This window comes from Suricata suricatta, chromosome 7 (assembly GCF_006229205.1).
Source record: "Suricata suricatta isolate VVHF042 chromosome 7, meerkat_22Aug2017_6uvM2_HiC, whole genome shotgun sequence".
Classification (NCBI taxonomy): Eukaryota; Metazoa; Chordata; class Mammalia; order Carnivora; family Herpestidae; genus Suricata; species Suricata suricatta.
Window position 1 is genome coordinate 94,282,791 of NC_043706.1, and position 17,206 is coordinate 94,299,996.

Here is a 17,206-nt window from a genome sequence, read left to right on the forward strand (position 1 = left end):
TTGAAAACATGATGTTACATGAAAGAAGCCAGTTGCAAAAAGTCACACATTATATAATTTCATTTATACAAAAAAGTCCCGAACAGGCAAATCTATAGAGACAGGAAGTAGATTCCTGGTTGCCAAAGGCTGAGGGGATGAGTTTCTTTTCCTGGTAACAAAATGTTCCTGAAATTACATAGTGATGATAATTTTAGAACTTTGTGAATACACTAGAATACACTGAATTATATACTTTAAAAAGGTAAATTTAATATTATGTAATTCAACAAAGCTGTAATTTTAAAAATACAGATTTTTATACAGGTAAAAAAAGATCTAAAAATCTTTAAAAATTTTCAAATTGGGAAAATATTTTATAAATATCATCAAAATAAATAAACTTTAAAAAAGCAAACATAAAACCTAGCACACACTTATCTGCCCCCCCCCCACATGCCCATGGAAATGGAATATATTTTAAATAGCCCGTGATTTTTTTTCTGAGACTATGACAACACAATTTATGCAGTGGCCATTTGGTGTGTGCCAGATGATCTATGCGAGAGGCTGTTTTCAAGTGTTTGTTCACCTTTGTCCTGGGACATAGACCCAATGTGGCTGTGCTCACTGTAACAGGCAAACAAAGCCTCTAGCTGTTTGAGTGTCAATGCAGAGATTCATGTCCGCTGAACATCAGGGAGAACTCAGCTCCCCTGCCTCCAACATGCACACCACCCAACCCCAAGCCCCATTGCTTACCCTTCTCAACCCTGATTCTCTCTAGTACTTGGGGTCTTCTGGCAGAAACATGGACCCTACAAGCATACTGGATAAAGTAAGGATTCCTGGTTATTGGGAAAGTTTTCCACTGGTCATGTTTAGAATTTTAATCTTCTCATGAAATCCTTCTTGTTTTCTAAATCAAGTTTCAGGCCCATGGGTTTCTTTTGTAATAACAGGTCATGAAATTCCTGGCCACATTTAGAGACCCCAAAACACATGAGTCACCTCAGACATTGAGCATTTTGCAATTTAGCAGAACTTGGTGAAAAAAAAAGGGGGGGGCGTGCGGCTTGTGTTTTATCAGTGAGGATGTGGGCCAGGAAGAAAAGATGTTGGTCTCCAAAGAAGTATATCTACCCTCGCAGAAGCACTTAGAAACACAAGAAAAGAACTGTTTTGTCTTCCCTGAGAGAGAGTAGCTAAGGGACAGGACCTAACCCCAGACCCTTCTGCAAGAACTTGACCTAGGGGCGCAGAGTATAAGCTGAGTGTAGAAAGTGACTCAAATTTCTTACTCTAGCTTCAGAAGCTTCTGGAAAACCTTGAAATTCATATGATCCAGGAAGTATTAAGAAAAGTTAAGAGAGAGAGAGCACTGGTTGTATCAGAAAAGTCCAAGGAGCAGGGTCCTCTCCCTACAGGTAAAGTATGTTTATTTTATTACTTTAAAAATAGCATTTATTGTGTTTTTCCTAATTATGAGAGCAATCCATGTATCATTTTCATGGTTTAAAGGTACTACAATGTCCAGACAATGATACAAAAATTACTTTGTAACACCTTGGCCCAGAGAAGAATTGTTAACATTTTGATGTATTTTCTTCCACTTAAATTTTTTTAAATAGAAAACATTTGTTAGGTTCAGTCTCAACTCTGTTGATTAACTCATAACTAAAATAAAGTTGAAATGGGGAAAACATATAAGCTTTTCTTGACATATTTAAGTACATGTATATATTATGTACATATATGACATATATATGTCAAAATCTTACAAACACATGTATTTGGGGTGGGAAGGCAATCAAAATTATTTCCTTTCATCTGAGCTCTAAAATCAGTGTCACTTCATGGCCATGTGATCAGCGCACTCACATAAGACTCAAGGGTACTTGGAGTTTAATGCTCTATGGCTGCCATCTTGAAACTGTTAATTTTAACTAAGAATTTGTGTTTCATAAGTAGAATCCAGTGAGTCAGTGGAGCATGCACCAAGACTTGAAGCCTTGTCTTACACAAAATCCTGCCTCTTACTACCTCCCCACCTTGCCAGGAAGGGCTCTCAGCTGCCTACTCCTCTGCTCTCTGGTACCCTGGGCATCCCTAATCTCCCCCTCACTATCTGCACCCAGCCACTGATGCTGCCTTCCACTCCAGTGGCGGGGAGGGGCGGAGGGCCTGAGCAGAAGGAAGATGGGGGTATGTGTACCTAGTAGTATCTCAATGACCCTAGTCTGGCAGCATCATGGTACTTCTAATGGGTGACTCAGTGGGAGCAAGCCTCTTGCCTTTCCTTAGATTTGTAGAATACCCCAGGACAGAGGTTACAATACCCTTGGGATTTCATGTCCACAGTGGGCCCCTGGGAAGGAAAGATGCTGGCTCAACTTTTCCACCCCTGGCCAGGGCATGGGGCCTCAGTTCAGTAGCTGCACAGGCACCCATGCTCTCAGTTATGGGTAGAGCCCCTCAGTGCCTGTGAGTGTCTTACTCACCTCACAAGAATCCCATGCCTGGGGAGTACAACATTAAAACCAAATAAAAACACCATGCAGGTCAAGAGACTGCAGATGAAAAAAAACACTATAGTTTAGTATCTATAATGGTGTTTTTCTTCCCTGCTGTTTAAACAGAGGCCCTGCATTTTTATTTTGCACAGAGATTATGTAGCTGGTCCTGTCTGAACTGTCTACTCCTAACTCCTACTCATTCTGTAGGAAAATGCACAGCCTTTGAACTACGGAACAGTTGTTTGACTAGCCAGCTAAGTTAGATTTTCCTCTTGAGACAAAGTGCACAGACATTGTAATGTTAATTAATAACCTCTGTCCTCACCTAAGATATTGTTGTTTTATCCGTGCTTTGAGTAACTGAATTCAATAAGCAGGGCTTTGGCAGAGGCTGTGCAGTGAGAGGGCAAGCCACTTCTCAGCTAGGGGTATCACTAGACAGCTGAGTGTGGTTGAAGCTTCATTTGCAAACGTTTAACAGACACAAAGCACATATTGTTTGTGCTGTGATGGCTGCTTCCAGGCAGCTCCCCTCCGAGTCTTGGGAGAAAATCCACAAGTGCGCAGCGGGTGCAACCATCTGCGTTTTTCAGGCTGTGGTTTAATAAGACACTTAGATGGGGGGCAAGGGACAAAGCTTTTTTGCATTGCAGCTCTGCTCTGTGTTGCCTTGTGCTTGGAAAGAGCCTCCATAAGGGGCTGGTGGGAGTTAGGCAAAGGGGAGGGGTAGAGTTATTTTTGATGGAGGTAAAATTGATATTATCAAAACTTACTTTGGCTAGAGTGTACCGGCCAATTCTAAACTCTTGTTCAGATTGTGAACTCATGTACAGGTAAATGCCACAATAGTGAGGGTGTTTTCTTATTGTTGACTCAATATGGGTGTCTTCCTCTAGTGAGTTCCCCCAGCGCGAGTGATGGAGTACCCGCTGGGTGCCAGGTGTTCTTCAGTGTAGTCTTCCTGGGACCTCTGTTGGCTGGGAACCTTTGAAGAAGACAATAAAACCTTGGAATCCCCACCTTCCTACTGCTCATTTCAGCAGCAAGAAGCAGCCATAGTGGATGGGGCTTCCAACATGGGCTGCCCTTTGCAGTCAAGGTTAACTTAGGGTTAGGGATTTCTACAGAGGGAGCTGGGGGTGGAGATTATTGAGACCAAGGGAACATGCCAAGCTCTTGTCCTTTCCTTGGAGTCTCCTCTCTCCCTGTTCAACAACTCTGGTGTCTGCATTTGTACCTGCCAGAAATTAACCCTCTAATACTTCTCAATCTCTTCCCTCTTTCCCACCTTGTCTTGGATCTTAGTCTTCTCATATAGCTTCTGACTGGTTTTCCAGTTAGTTAGTGAACATCTGAAAATGTGGCACCCACACCTGGTCCACTGTGGGTTTGTGATAGCTGGACTAGAACTCCCCTGGGAGCTTTAAAAAGCAACTCCAAACATTCTTGTTCAGCCTCGGGGCTTGGCTTAGCAGAGAGTTGGGTTCCACTAATTCGGAAAGGCTCTGCTATTCCCCATATTTGGCATTTTAGCATTCAAGTCACTTTTAATTGATGTTCTCAATTTCTCTGAGCATTTATAAGGTCAGCAGTCTCCAAAGTGGAGTGCATATGTCCCAGGGAAATGGGAAGAAAATCTTAAAACTTCTAAGTAGATTAAATCCATATGTATGAAGTCACATATCACACTCCATGTCACATGAGTTGTCCTGAAGTGACCAGTTAGAGGCAGTCCACAAGCAAGCACTAAGAAATTGTAAAGACACTTCTAATCCTGGTACATGCTTATCTTCAGTTACAGTATGAGCTTAAAAAAGATAACCATATCTGATAAGAAGTCAGGCAAAAAATTTTAAAAGGTCAAGAAAACTCTAGGAATGTAGATTGAGCTCTGTTCTCATTGTGGATGAGCCTGGCCCTAAGTACATCAAACTATATAGTACTAGCCAGTGATAGTATTGTAGGTAGTTAGAAAAACATAATATACATATGTTAACAGTGAGTAGACAAAAATGTTTTGCTTGAGGGAAGCACAATCCAAACACTTAAAAGAGGGTGACCTAGGCCAGCATTTCTAGCAATGTGCCCTAGAATACCAGTTCCCCAACATGCTAGTGCAAGAGTTCTCTCACTCACCCTGCACTAACAGACTCTTGGGCTGCCTGAAGCTTCCCATTCCCTTGGTAACACAAGCTGGCAAAATAGTCACTAATCACAGTCTTTGGGTTGCCTATGTTTACCTAGCATCGTTGATCATTGTTTGCTCTATACCTGTTGATACCAGTTTTATTTGTCATTGTATATGGGTAATTTGATTAAGTATTATATAAACCAATGAAATGGGAATACAAAAAGATATCTGCTCAATAAAAACCAAGTTGAAGGGTGCCTGGGTGGCTCGGTTGATTAAGTGTCCAACTCTTGATCTTGGCTCAGGCCATTACTGAACCCCACATCAGGCTGTGCACTGATGGCAAGGAGCCTACTTGGGATTCTGTCTCTCCTTCTCTCTGCCCCTCCCTTTCTTGTTCTCTCTGTCTCTCTCTTTCTCAATAAATAAATAAACTTAAAAATAAAAACAAGTTGAAATGGATAAACTGTGGTACATCCAGTCAATGAAATATTATTTAATGATAAAAGGAAAAGAGCTATCAAACCATGACAAGACATGGATAAAAATGCATATTACTCAATGACAGAAGCCCCCCTAAAAAGACTAAATATTGAATGAATCCAACCACATGACATTTGAGAAAAGGCAGATCTATGTAGACAGTAAAAAGATCAGTGGTTGCCAAGGGATTAGAGAGGAGAAAAGGATGAATAGGCAGATTTTAGGGCAGTGAAGCTATTCTGTGTGATAATGTAATAGTGGATAGGTGCCAATTATACATTTGTCAAACCCATAGTCTCACCAAGGTTGTGAACTGTAATGTAAACTATGGACTTTGGGTGATAATAACATGTCAGTGTATCCTCATCAGTTATGACACACATACCACACTGGTGCGAGATGTTGATAGTTGGGGAGACTGTGTGTTAGAGGTGAGGGGACAGAGAGTATATGGGAAATCTCTGTACCCATCTGCTCAATTTTTCTATGGACTTAAAACTGCCCTTAAAAAAATGACACATTTGGATTTTTTTCATGGTCTTTTAATCGTTTTCTTCATAAAAAGAAAGAAACAAGTCAGCAACAACAAAACAACACACACACACACACACACACACACACACACACACACACACTAGAAATTGTAGACCGTGTACTATGTGCTATGGTTTATAGAAGAAAGATAGTACAGAACTCCAATGAATGATCACATACAAAGGAAAGGCCTACGTTCTACATTAGAAAATTGGCAAATGTTCGTATATTTGTGTATTTTTAAGTTAAATAAAATGTTTAAGATACTACATGCCATTTTTTAAGCATTCTCTGGTTTATCAGACTTCTTTTGATCAACCAACTCTTAGTCATGATTGCATTGGATAAAAGGATTTCTACTGTGTTTTGCAGGGGTTGTAGGGGAAAGGTTTTGTTTGTTTGTTGTCAAAACAAGTTTGGGAAACTTGTGGTAAATAATGTTAAAAAGATTTCTTTGCTCTAGACCTCAGAGCCTTTACTATCCTCCTGTGCACTGTAAATCTCCAAGAGAGAGTATGAAATGTTCTTTACATTTACTTGACCACAGAACCCTTTTCTCCCCTTGGGAATATCTATCATCAGCTCAAGGGACTAGTGTTCTGGGGAGAAGTTTGAGAAACAAAGTACATGTATACATGTGCTTGAAACAATAAGGTTTCAACCTCCCCTCCTTCTGGGGGAACCCTGGTGGTCAAGAGAACAACCTTGGTTGGCGGTTGTGTGCCTTCAAGTTTCGGTTCTGCTTGCCTCACTCAGGCACAGAGGCTGGTGGTTCTGTTAGAGAAGTGAAATGCTACCAAACCAAGATACACTTCCTAGAGGGAGGGAGGAAGCTGCATAGGGGTGGGGGGTGGGGGGGGGAGCATTCATAGAGGGAGAGAGGGGAAGTGGTTTGGCCAGGAGGAAGTCAAAGTTTTCTCCAGTCAAAGGACCTGGACACAGAATGAGAGGAAAGAACAAAGCCCTAATTTAAGTCTCCTTCCCACCTCCACACTACTGTCAAAAACTGCTCAAAGAAGCCACGACCACACACACACACACTGAAAATGGACACATTTGAAGACCACCAACTCCACTTGGCCAGGAATGACTTCTCTTGGATGAATTCTACTCTCCCTGCTTTCCCCTGACTCCTGCCTACAGAAGTACTTGCATGTCCAAACTTGAACTCATGAGGAAGAAGCATGTGGGAAGATTTCCAGCACTCTGGTAAAATACTTCCCCATCAGCTGAGCCCAGAGCTAAACCTCAAACCAGCTCTGTGGGCATTTGCCAGCTGACAGTCCCCAAACCAGAAGTATGTGGCAGATGTGGTCTCTCACCAGGCTTTTCTATAAGCCAGAGACCTACCACTCTAGTACCCTGGAAAAAGTATCCAATTCCATGTCTGAAAAATTTCTGAAACAGACATGAACTCCATCTTGTCAAAGCTTAGACTTAAAAACAGATAACAGAATATCATTCATGGGGCTCCAGAGGTACTTTTCCAAATCTTTTCATTAGGATTTTTGTTAGAGATCTTCCTTATTCCGATGTTCTGGAGGACCCTGTATTCTAGGCCACTTCCTCCCCTCCCCCTTCCTCACCCATTAGTTTTTGTGGATTTGGAAAAAACAGCTTCTTGTGTCCAGTGTAATGCCAGTAATGATCATTCAGTGTTTCATGATACTAGCATTGTTATGTTTCTCTCCCTAGACCTTTGGAAGCACCATGTCATGAAAGAAAACTTTTCAGTTGTCAGACCACAAATAGTTGAAAATTTTATACAGAGATTAATGGAAAATTACCAGGATAGTGGACTAGAGGTATGTATTGAATGTTAGTCACTTTGGAATGTGTTTTTTTTATATAACATAAACCCAAACAAGGAACCCTTAAACCATTTCCCAGTGCTTCCCTTCCTCCCTTAGAATGAATAGATGAACACTGAGGCTTAGAGTAGCAATCACTTATTATCATTTTAATCTTGGAAAAGGATTGATTTCTAATAAATTATGAGAGAGAAATTAGGATATGCATGTTGACTAATTTCAGATTTAGCCAATTTTTAAAGTAACCTTGGAGTTTGTTGATGAATGAGTTGTTTTTAGTAACATTTTCTGTGTTGATTTTTAATACTGAAAATTTAAAAGAAACTAAAATAGCCAATAATCCCACTAACTAGAAAACATTTTTTAAATGTGTAATACAAAACAAACAACAACAATAACTCACAGAAAGGTAACATTTCCAACCCTCCTTTTCCCACTATCCTCAGTTTCCTCTCCACAAAGCAAACCAGTTTCAACAATGTATTTGGTATTTCATCCACATTTTTGAATCCATATATTTGAATCCATAACAACTCTATATATGTATTTAACAATCATATGTATTTAATACACACAATACACATACACACAGTCCTTAAAGTTTTTAACTGTTTACTCTCGACTATTTCTAAATAGTGCTGAAAAGGCAAGATATGAGTGTATGTGGATATTTGGCCATAGCAGAACTTTTAGGATCATTAACAAATTAAGCATAAGTGCATTAGGTAGCTACAAACCCAGTTGCCTTTGAAATTCAACCATTTCATTAAAAACCTGATTTAGCAAAACATACCTAATTTTTTAAAACATTTCCCCTCAAATTTATATTTTTCTAAGAGCTTCAAACATTCCCATAAATTTATAATAAACACTTCACTTTTTAATTATGAGACAGAGAATTCACTAGTTTGGTTGGGGATACATTTTTTCTGAGAGGTTAGTGATGTATTTGTATTTCATTGAAGCTTTCAGTGATACCCGCCTGTGGTACTGTGTGTTCTGATGAGAGGGTGAAGTGGTTCCTGGCAGCTCAGAGATTCTAGACCAGAGATACAGAGGTGATTAGGGCGGGACATGCTCAGAAACATGTTAGAAGCACAAAGTTTTGTGGCTTTCAAAAAAAAGGAAGGAAATTCCGACACATGCTTCATCATGGATGCACCTTGAAGACCTTATGCTCAGTGACAAAAGCCAGCCACAAAAGCATAAATGCTGTACAATTCCACTTATATGAGGCACCCACAGTAGTCAGATTCATGGAGACAGAAAGTAGAATGGTAGTTGTTAGGAGCTGGGGGGAAGCCGAATGGGGAATTGGTGTTCTGTGGGTATAAGAATTTCAGTTTTGCAAGCTGAAGACAGTTCTAGAGATTGTACCACAGTGTGAATGTATTTAATGCCTCTGGACTTTACACTGAAAAATAATTTAAATTGGGGTGCCTGGGTGACTTTATTGGTTTTAAGCATTTGACTCTTGATTTCAGCTCAGGTCATGATGTCAGGGTTGTGAGTTCAAGCCCCACATTGGGCTCCATGCTGGGCGTGGAGCCTACTTACAAAAAAAAATGGTTGATGTGGCAAATTTTATGTTACATATATTTTACCACAATAAAAACAAACAAAAAGTTGTAGCTCAAGATCTGCTCAGCTCTTATGTATATACTTTACTCCAACACTGAAGATGGGGTCATCTGGAAATGGGAGTATGAGAGCAAACCCATGTCAGGTATGCCTGGAACTCAAGGCACACCGAACAGGTTGGTATCTGCCTGCCAGCGTCCTGGAATAATGAGACGCCAGGATGTTAGATCCCTCCAAATTCTATGCCTGGTGGACTTCTAGCCTCTTCTGAATCATCTGCAAACACAGGGAGCTCACTCTCTTATAAACCCACCCCCACTCCCCAGGCAATCCTGGTGGCTCTTATTTCAAGCAGCTTTCACTGAGCTGGATTTGGCCTCCCACATTTCTCCAGCATGGATCCTAGTCCTGGCCCTGGGACACCACAGATCATGGTTCTGACTCCTCTCAACAAGCCTTTGGATATCAAAAGGCAGGTCAGTCAGAGAAGCTCAATTACTGCTGTTGCTGGTCTGCTCTAGTAGCACAAACCCAAACAGGTGCCCCTCTGGGTGGTGGATTACAAATCGTCACCCCTTCCTCCAGGTGGGTGCAGTCCAAGCCAGGGCACGTGGAGTAGGAAAGGGGGGCAGGTGCCACGCTCCTCCCTCACCTGGGTGCTTCTGTGCAGACTGCAGACTGCACATGCACACACTGAGGACCTGTGCCCAGCTCTCTCTTCTTCAGACTAAACCACCTACCTTTCCTTCAATCACTTTATATGAGCAGCCCTACCATCCTGCTCAGTCCCCTCTAAACTCAAGGTTGTCTGACCGGCAGAGTGCCCTTGTCCTGTGTGTCCTCCCTTTGATTAATGCTCATGAGTGTGCCGGGTGTTGGGAGCCATGTCACAGATGACTCATTAGGCTGACGGTCACCTGAAGCCCACATTGCCTTCAGGCACCCTGCTGCTGCCATATTATTAGCCTTGGTCTTCTTCCATTTGGTCTATGATGAACTTCTTGAAATCCTTAAAAATCTGGATTTTTATCATTCAGCACTCTCTCCCTCTTCCAGGTTTGTGTCAGCCTGCCCCCAGTATCCTCATCCAAGCCATTACTAACAGTGTATGCCAAGACAGGCCCCAATCCCTGTGCTACCCACTATGGGTCCCTTTTAGACTGACCGTGCTCCTTGGGCACAGTCTTTCAGTGGTAGAAGCACATCCAGTTGTGCTGTCACCCAGCCTGTGTTCTTCACTGGTTCACAAGGACATCATGAGAAACCTTTTAGATGTCCTGCTGAAATCCAGCGATACATCGCAAGTGCTATATATTTCCTGAGGAAAAGGTTAATCTGACCTGATTTTTCTTGAATCCATATTGGCCTCTAGTGATCTTTGCTTCCTTCCCCAAGTTCTAGGAAAAAAACCAACTTTTCACAATCAGTTCTAACTTCTTGCTCAAATGTCATACCACACTGACCTGAATTTAGAAACTGACCCTTACAGCAAATCAGAACTGTAAGAGTCTATTGTGTGAATTCCAGAACCGTCTCCATGCACATGTCAAAAGTCATTCACTCATTTAGCAAGTGTTTATAGATCTACTATTTTTTTTTAGGCACTTTGTTAAACTAAAGGCAAAGGGTACAGTTCTTGCCCTCAGAGAACTTATGGAACCAGGTGACCCAGGAGTGTCAGGAAAAGGCACTTCATGTTAAACGCTTTGAAAGAGGCATACACAGGGGATGCAACCCAGCTAGCAGGTAGGGGAGAAATAGGGAAGACTTCCTAGAGGAGGTGTTGTTTGGGCCAAGTCTTAAAGCACAAATACGAGTTGGCCAGATGAAGGGGGACTGGGGAAGGAAGGCAGAGTAATTTCCGAAGGGAGTATAGCAGAGTTCAGAGGATGACATTGCAAAGGTGGGCAGGGCCAGTTGCTGAATGACCTTGTAGGCAATCCTTAGGAATTTGGATTTTATCCTTGAGTCAGTGGGAAGTCATTGAAGCACCTTGTTAGCAGTGGTGGGTTTTAGAAACATCATCCAAACACCTTGTATGTGCCTGATAAATACTAGATGAATTACGAGGGGCTGCAAGGTGAAGCAAACCACAAGCACAATTTGCTTCCAGCAGAGCCAGGCTTTTGCCATAACAAGGCCTGGTGCCTGCCATGCTTCACCCCAGGCTGGCTCTCTGGATCAATCTGTGGGGCACTCTGGTGCTTTTCCAGCCAGTGCCACTCATCATAGTTCAGATTTAACTGTTGGTGAAGGCATCAGCCCACTGGAGGACACAGTCTTCACTCACTAGTTTTTATGGAAGCCAGGGGCCTGCCTTGAAGGGGAAGTTGGCAGATGAACCCACTTCATGCTGCCATTTGGCGCAGAGATGGCTTTTAGTGACCTAGGCAAGGGTGGGCTGCAGAACCGCTTTCAAGAAACAAATTGCTCTGGGGGCACCTGGGTGGCTCAGTAGGTTGAATGTCTAACTTCAGCTCAGGTCGCGATCTCGCAGTTGGTGAGTTTGAGCCCTGCATAGAGTTGTCTGCCATCAGCACAGATCCTCTGTCCTCCTCTCTCTGCCCCTCCCCTGCTCATTTTCTCTCTCTCGCTGTCTCTCTCTCCCCCCAAAAAAGAAATAAACATTAAAAAAAAGAAACAAACTGCTCTGAGAGCTTGTAGAAAAATCACGTCAATAGAAGCCACACAGGCTGTCCCACAACAGATGCTCTTCAGGCCGCTCCAAAGGCTGTCTCTGGAAGGCTGAGTAGGTCTGCAGAACCAAAGTTCAGCTGAGAGAGGGACTCCTAGGAGCTTGGGAGTCTCCCTGCTACTCTCTGTCTCTTGTCAGTAACAGCTTCCTGCTGCCTCACCTCAGACATGCTCCCCACTGCGTGTCCCCATGGCAAGTGCTCTTCCCCGGGCCCTTATCCCCTCTCCTTGCCTTCACATTCACCCTCTATGCATCATCCCCTTGAGTTGATCTTTCAGTTCAACCTCCTGAGGCCTCAGCAGAGCCACTGAGGGAAGGAAGCAACACAATTTCATCTCATCCAGGGATGCCCGAGGGGGGTCCTAGCCAGGCCTACCTCTTGGTGTAACAGACTCAGCCAGAGGTATCTCACCCTCACCAGGTAAAATATCACACTGGCTAAGAGCGGATGGTAGAGGGCCACTGTGGTTCAAGTCTGCATTTCCGTTTGGTTGGGATTCTGTATCTACTGTGATGGCTAGCCATCATGACATTAGCTTGAGAAGTGTCTGCCCTGCTAAAAAGCTGTTGGAGGCCTGGCTGGCACATGCGGATCCAGACACTGCTTTCCAGGACAGTGAGGGGTGCGTCACTGCGGCTGATTCCAAGCGCTGAGCCCAGGCCACCTGGAAGGGGTCACCAGCCTTGATGGCCTTGAATGTGGCTCCACAATATCGCAGCGGTTTGGGCTTTCATCATGCTCTGTCTGGGAAGTATGCCCTTTGTTGTTCCTAATTTCGCATAGACTGTAAAGAAGTCAAGGGCCGTGAAATCTTGATTCGCCTTGCCTTGGTGTCAGAAGCTGAATCTGACTGTCTTAGGGCTCACTTTCCAGAGCAGGATGGATTGCCCAAAATCCTGCTCCACTGAAAGGGGCCCCTTGAGGAGGCCCCAGAGAATGAGGGAGCGAGGCTGCGTGTGCTCCTCTGACTGCCTGGCCCTGCTCACGAAATCCCCCATGAGGAGAGCTGTTCATCCACCATTCTCATCCCACATCTCTTCAGTGCACCTGCCAAGCCGCTGGGGAGGAGATCTTTACAAAAGCTTTACTATCTTTTCATTAGGTTATACATTTTGTTTATATGTACATTTTTATATATAATTATCTTTCTTATATATACATGTTATGATTATTATAGAAAACAGAAATATGATATATTACAAAATACACTCATTAGCTTGCCCTCATTGATAACTATTATTATTTTGGCACATTTCCTTCCAAACTTCATTTACTCAAATTATCCAAATTTCTTTTATTCATTAGCTTTTTTAAAACCAAGTTAGGGGCGCCTGGGTGGCTCAGTCGGTTAAGCATCTGGCTTCTCTCAGGTCATGATCTCACAGTCATGGGTTCGAGCCCCACATCAGGCTCTGTGCTGACAGCTAGCTCAGAGCCTGGAGCCTGCTTCAGATTCTGTGTCTCCCTCTCTTTCTGACCCTCCTCTGCTCGTGCTCTCTGTCTCTCAAAAAAAAAAATATAAAAAAACCCAAGTTAAATTATTCTATTTGCCTTTTTATTATTGTGTACTTTTTTTTCCAGTTGAGTACATTTTGTCAGCATGTTTCCAGGGAGAGGGAGGGAGGCAAATCATGAGAGACTCTTGAATACTGAAAACAAACTGAGGGCTGAAGGAGGAGGGGAAAAAAGGAAGGGAGGTGATGGTCATGGAGAGGGGCACTTGTGGGGAAGAGCACTGGGTGTTATATGGAAACCAACTTGACAATAAACTATAAAAAAAATAATAATAAAATAGCATGTTTCTCTGTCAATAAACATGTCCACAGCATAATTTTTGGTGGCTGTTTGGTATTTCGTTGTACAGATGGATGAGAAAGATTCAACCTATTTCCCTTTATGAGGCACTTTCAATTGTTGCCATTTCTCTTTTCTGTTAGAAAGATCAAAGACATCTGTTTACATATATTTTTGCATATCACTTTTATTGTCCTCTAAAGATAAAGTTCTAGAAGAGGAATTAACTGAGCCAGAGGGCATGAACATTTTAAAATCTTCTCACAGACACAGCTAGTCTGCTCTCCAAAATGCCACACTGGCTTCCCTTGCCATCAGCAGTGGTGAGCGAGCCATTTCCCCCCATCAGTGCTGCATTTTATCACTATTGGCTACCTCTGCTTGTTTGCCTCAATAAGTTGCCTTGGCAAAGCCTGGCTGGGTTTTCTCTGGAGGTCAGTGCGAGCTCTGAGGTTGCACTGATAGGACAGTGAACTGAGCCTCACTGGGATAATCAAGTCAGAGCCACAGGACCCACCCTAGAAGGACAGCCCAGCTTCTGTGGCAGACTGCCACTGAGCCTGGAGCCCTCATGACCCTGGAAGTGTCACAGATAAAGCTCATGTAAGCCCGCAGGCTGGGTCTTGGATTGGGCCTCATAAGTGGCCCAGATATACAGAGACACACTTACTGATACACAGAAAGGAACACACACAGACACAGAGATATATACAGACATTCACAGAGATAGACACACATATACATATACACTAATGGATACAGACACAGACACACAGACATATCCAAAAATGCACACAAATGCACCCACTGATACAGACACAAAGAGATGCACACAAACACCCACATGGACATGCAGGCCCTAGACAGGTAGATCTGTCCTATCTTCTACATATTGGATCCCATTTCTCTTCACAGCCTGAATCTAACTTTGCCTTGGAAGGGTGGACTTTTCCTCTGTTCCTTAATGGCTACCTCTTCAAAAGAGTGCCCAATCTCTTAGAGAGAGGGGACAGAATGGGACTGTCAAGAGGATGAGCAGTATGGCCCTTCAACCAGAGCAAGAGGGGTTCCTGCTGGGTGCTCATTCTTCAGAGAGCCCCTCTGTTTCTTCTCCAGTTTCCTCTTCCTCACAGGGTAGGAAATACCCACAGCCAAGGGGACATGCCCACTCAGATCCCTGGCCTTCCTTCTAGACCACACTTCAGGTACCTGGGACCCTGGAATTCTCCCTGGAAAATCCCCAGATCCTGCTCCCAGAGGGAGGGTGGACTTTACTGCCAGTGTGCATACCCTGGGCCTAAGGAGTGGTCAAGGACGGCTGTGTAGGGGTGTAGACGGTGGACTGTCCATTTACATGCAGGTGAAGGCCCTCCACAGTATGATGTGAGGGCAGAGGTGGGAAGAGAAGGGCATCATGCTGTAAACTATAGGTTGGTGACCAGCTCACTCCACATCACATTTCAGCATAGAACCCAGAGTCATCCAAGATGGATAAATTCAAGCCTATCCTTCCAAGTTATTTTGAAGATCAATTTTTCAAAGGAGAATTAATAGTTTGTTAGTTTGATTTCCAATCTTTAAATATCTAGAATACTTAGGTATGTGGCAGGTACTCTCGTCCCTGCTCTGCAAATACTAAGACCAGACTCAAAAGAGAGACTTGGAAGGCTAGAGCCATGTTTTTTTATGGAGGAGAACTAGACACTGGTCTGTGAGCCAAGGCAACATGTGCCATAAGCCCTGACATGGTGAGGCTGGAGCTGCTGTGAATGATTCCCCTTCCTTTTCAGATCACTTTCAGGAAAGAGCACCTCGAGGCCTGCCTCCTTTCCCTGGGTTGTGATGTGATGGCAAGAGAACGCAGCAACTTCGAGAGCTACTCCATGTGTTATGAGCATGTGTTGGAGCATGCGAGGCAAAAGCTCTGCCAGAGAGAGCAAGTACGTTCCCGAGAGAGGCAGGAAGTGTGATGGGGAAGGTGGGGATAGGGAGGCTCGGGAGTCACTCTGAAGAGAACAGAACAGAGGGTAGGGGAGGTGTTCTTATGCAAGAACTGAGAGTGAATGGTACTCTTCAATGTCTCTTCTCACTGGCTCATTTTCTTGGGCCTGGTATTCTCAGCTGCAGGGGTGATGGCCCAGCAAACCTGGGTTGTGTGCTTTGCAGGTGTCTAGTGGAGAATATAAAAAGTTAGCTACAAAGGAGCTGGTCACCACCCCCACTCCCGCACACCCTTCCCTTCCCCAGGGAAGATGCTTAACTGACCTTTTTACCTCAGCAAACCCAAAGTACCTTGTGATGTTCCTGGTCTAGCAGAGAAGTCCAGATCCTTGAATAAACTCTGTCTTCAGGATGCACCTCATGGGTCTCACTAATGAGACTTCCTTAAAATGAGATCCCACTGGTGGGATCTAAGAGTCACTTCTCCTGTCCTAACTGCACACCGTTTTAAAATGTGTTGCTTCAGAGGTTCAGTGTAATTTTACTTTTCACCTAAGAAAAGTGCAAAAGTCTGGAAAAAAAAATCAAATGAAGCATTCAAATATCAGTCAAGTCTTGGCCTCACCCCCAGTTTGACTTATCCAAGTAGTCAAGTCTTCTGCATTAGTATGGACACTGGAAGTTCATCCTGTCTTTTGATCTCCTATTGGGCATCCTAAAGTCCAGTGGGGCAACAAGCTCAGTCCTGGATCCAAGTGGAGCTTGAGGCGCTCAAAATGAAACTCCATTAACACAAATAGGATGTGTCTGGAGCCTGCTGTCCTGAACTGAGCCATGGTTGGAAGAAAAAATGGTTGAGTTTGGTTGTGCACTCTTTTCTCCTCCTCAGGAATTAGATATTATACGAAGAGGTAGAGGTCCCCCTGAAGACAACGCTGGTCAGGTAGGTCAGTTATTTCCAAGAAGTTTCTCTTCTCCATCTCACAAATCCACACTCTCAGCAGGAGCCAGAGAGGGAACTTCCTAGCGCTATTTTCCTGTGCCCTGTAGAAGTCCCATCAATGATGATCCACTGGAGAAACACCTAAGGAGTGTGCTTTCACATTTTTAAGCAATAGGGCTTCCTTTTTCTTAGTTTTTTGGTGGTTTTTGTTATTTTTTATTGCTTCTCATTTTATTTCTCCTGCTATTTTTGGCTTGGGGTGGGGGACTTTTTTCCCAAAGAAGAGGTATTGAGGCTGAGGTGTCAATAAAGGCCCATTTGCAAACGGAGACCAAGACACCAGAAGTATCATATCAAATTACGAAGTGCTTAGTGCGTTTCTTCTGGGCTTATATAACGGGCAGCCGTTTACTGAATACCTATTATATGTCTGGCACCGTTCTGAGGCCCATAAACCAACTTTCAATTCTCCCGCCCGCATTTGCACAACAGGATGTTCGCCTCTTTCATTAGCTTCAAGGTAGAAGAGCAAATTTGACATTGGTATACAAAGAACTATTTTGTAGTGGCAGTTTGGAATTCTTGAGTTATTTTCCATTGAAAAAACTATTCCTGATGTTAGGTTGCAGAGCTCAGTCATAATATGATTATGGAAATCACTGCTCTGAGAGCTCAACTCACAGATCTGGAAGAAGAAAATCTGAATCTCAAAAAGCAGATTAGAAAAGAAGTCCAAGAAGAATATGAAGCATTAGTCCAGGCTCTGTTTGCGACATGTTTACACATAAAAGTAAGTG

At 43.4% G+C, this 17,206-nt stretch overlaps 1 protein-coding gene across 1 annotated transcript in view; it reads left to right on the forward strand.

Moving 5' to 3' along the window:
• Positions 1-17,206, forward strand: part of LOC115297079 (coiled-coil domain-containing protein 162-like) — a 59,839-nt gene that overhangs the window by 26,071 nt on the left and 16,562 nt on the right. Inside the window, exons 7-11 of the mRNA XM_029945537.1 lie at positions 1,286-1,406; positions 7,339-7,448; positions 15,316-15,465; positions 16,356-16,409; positions 17,032-17,199. Coding sequence (XP_029801397.1) covers positions 1,286-1,406; positions 7,339-7,448; positions 15,316-15,465; positions 16,356-16,409; positions 17,032-17,199 — 603 coding nt within the window. The remainder of the gene's footprint in view (positions 1-1,285; positions 1,407-7,338; positions 7,449-15,315; positions 15,466-16,355; positions 16,410-17,031; positions 17,200-17,206) is intronic.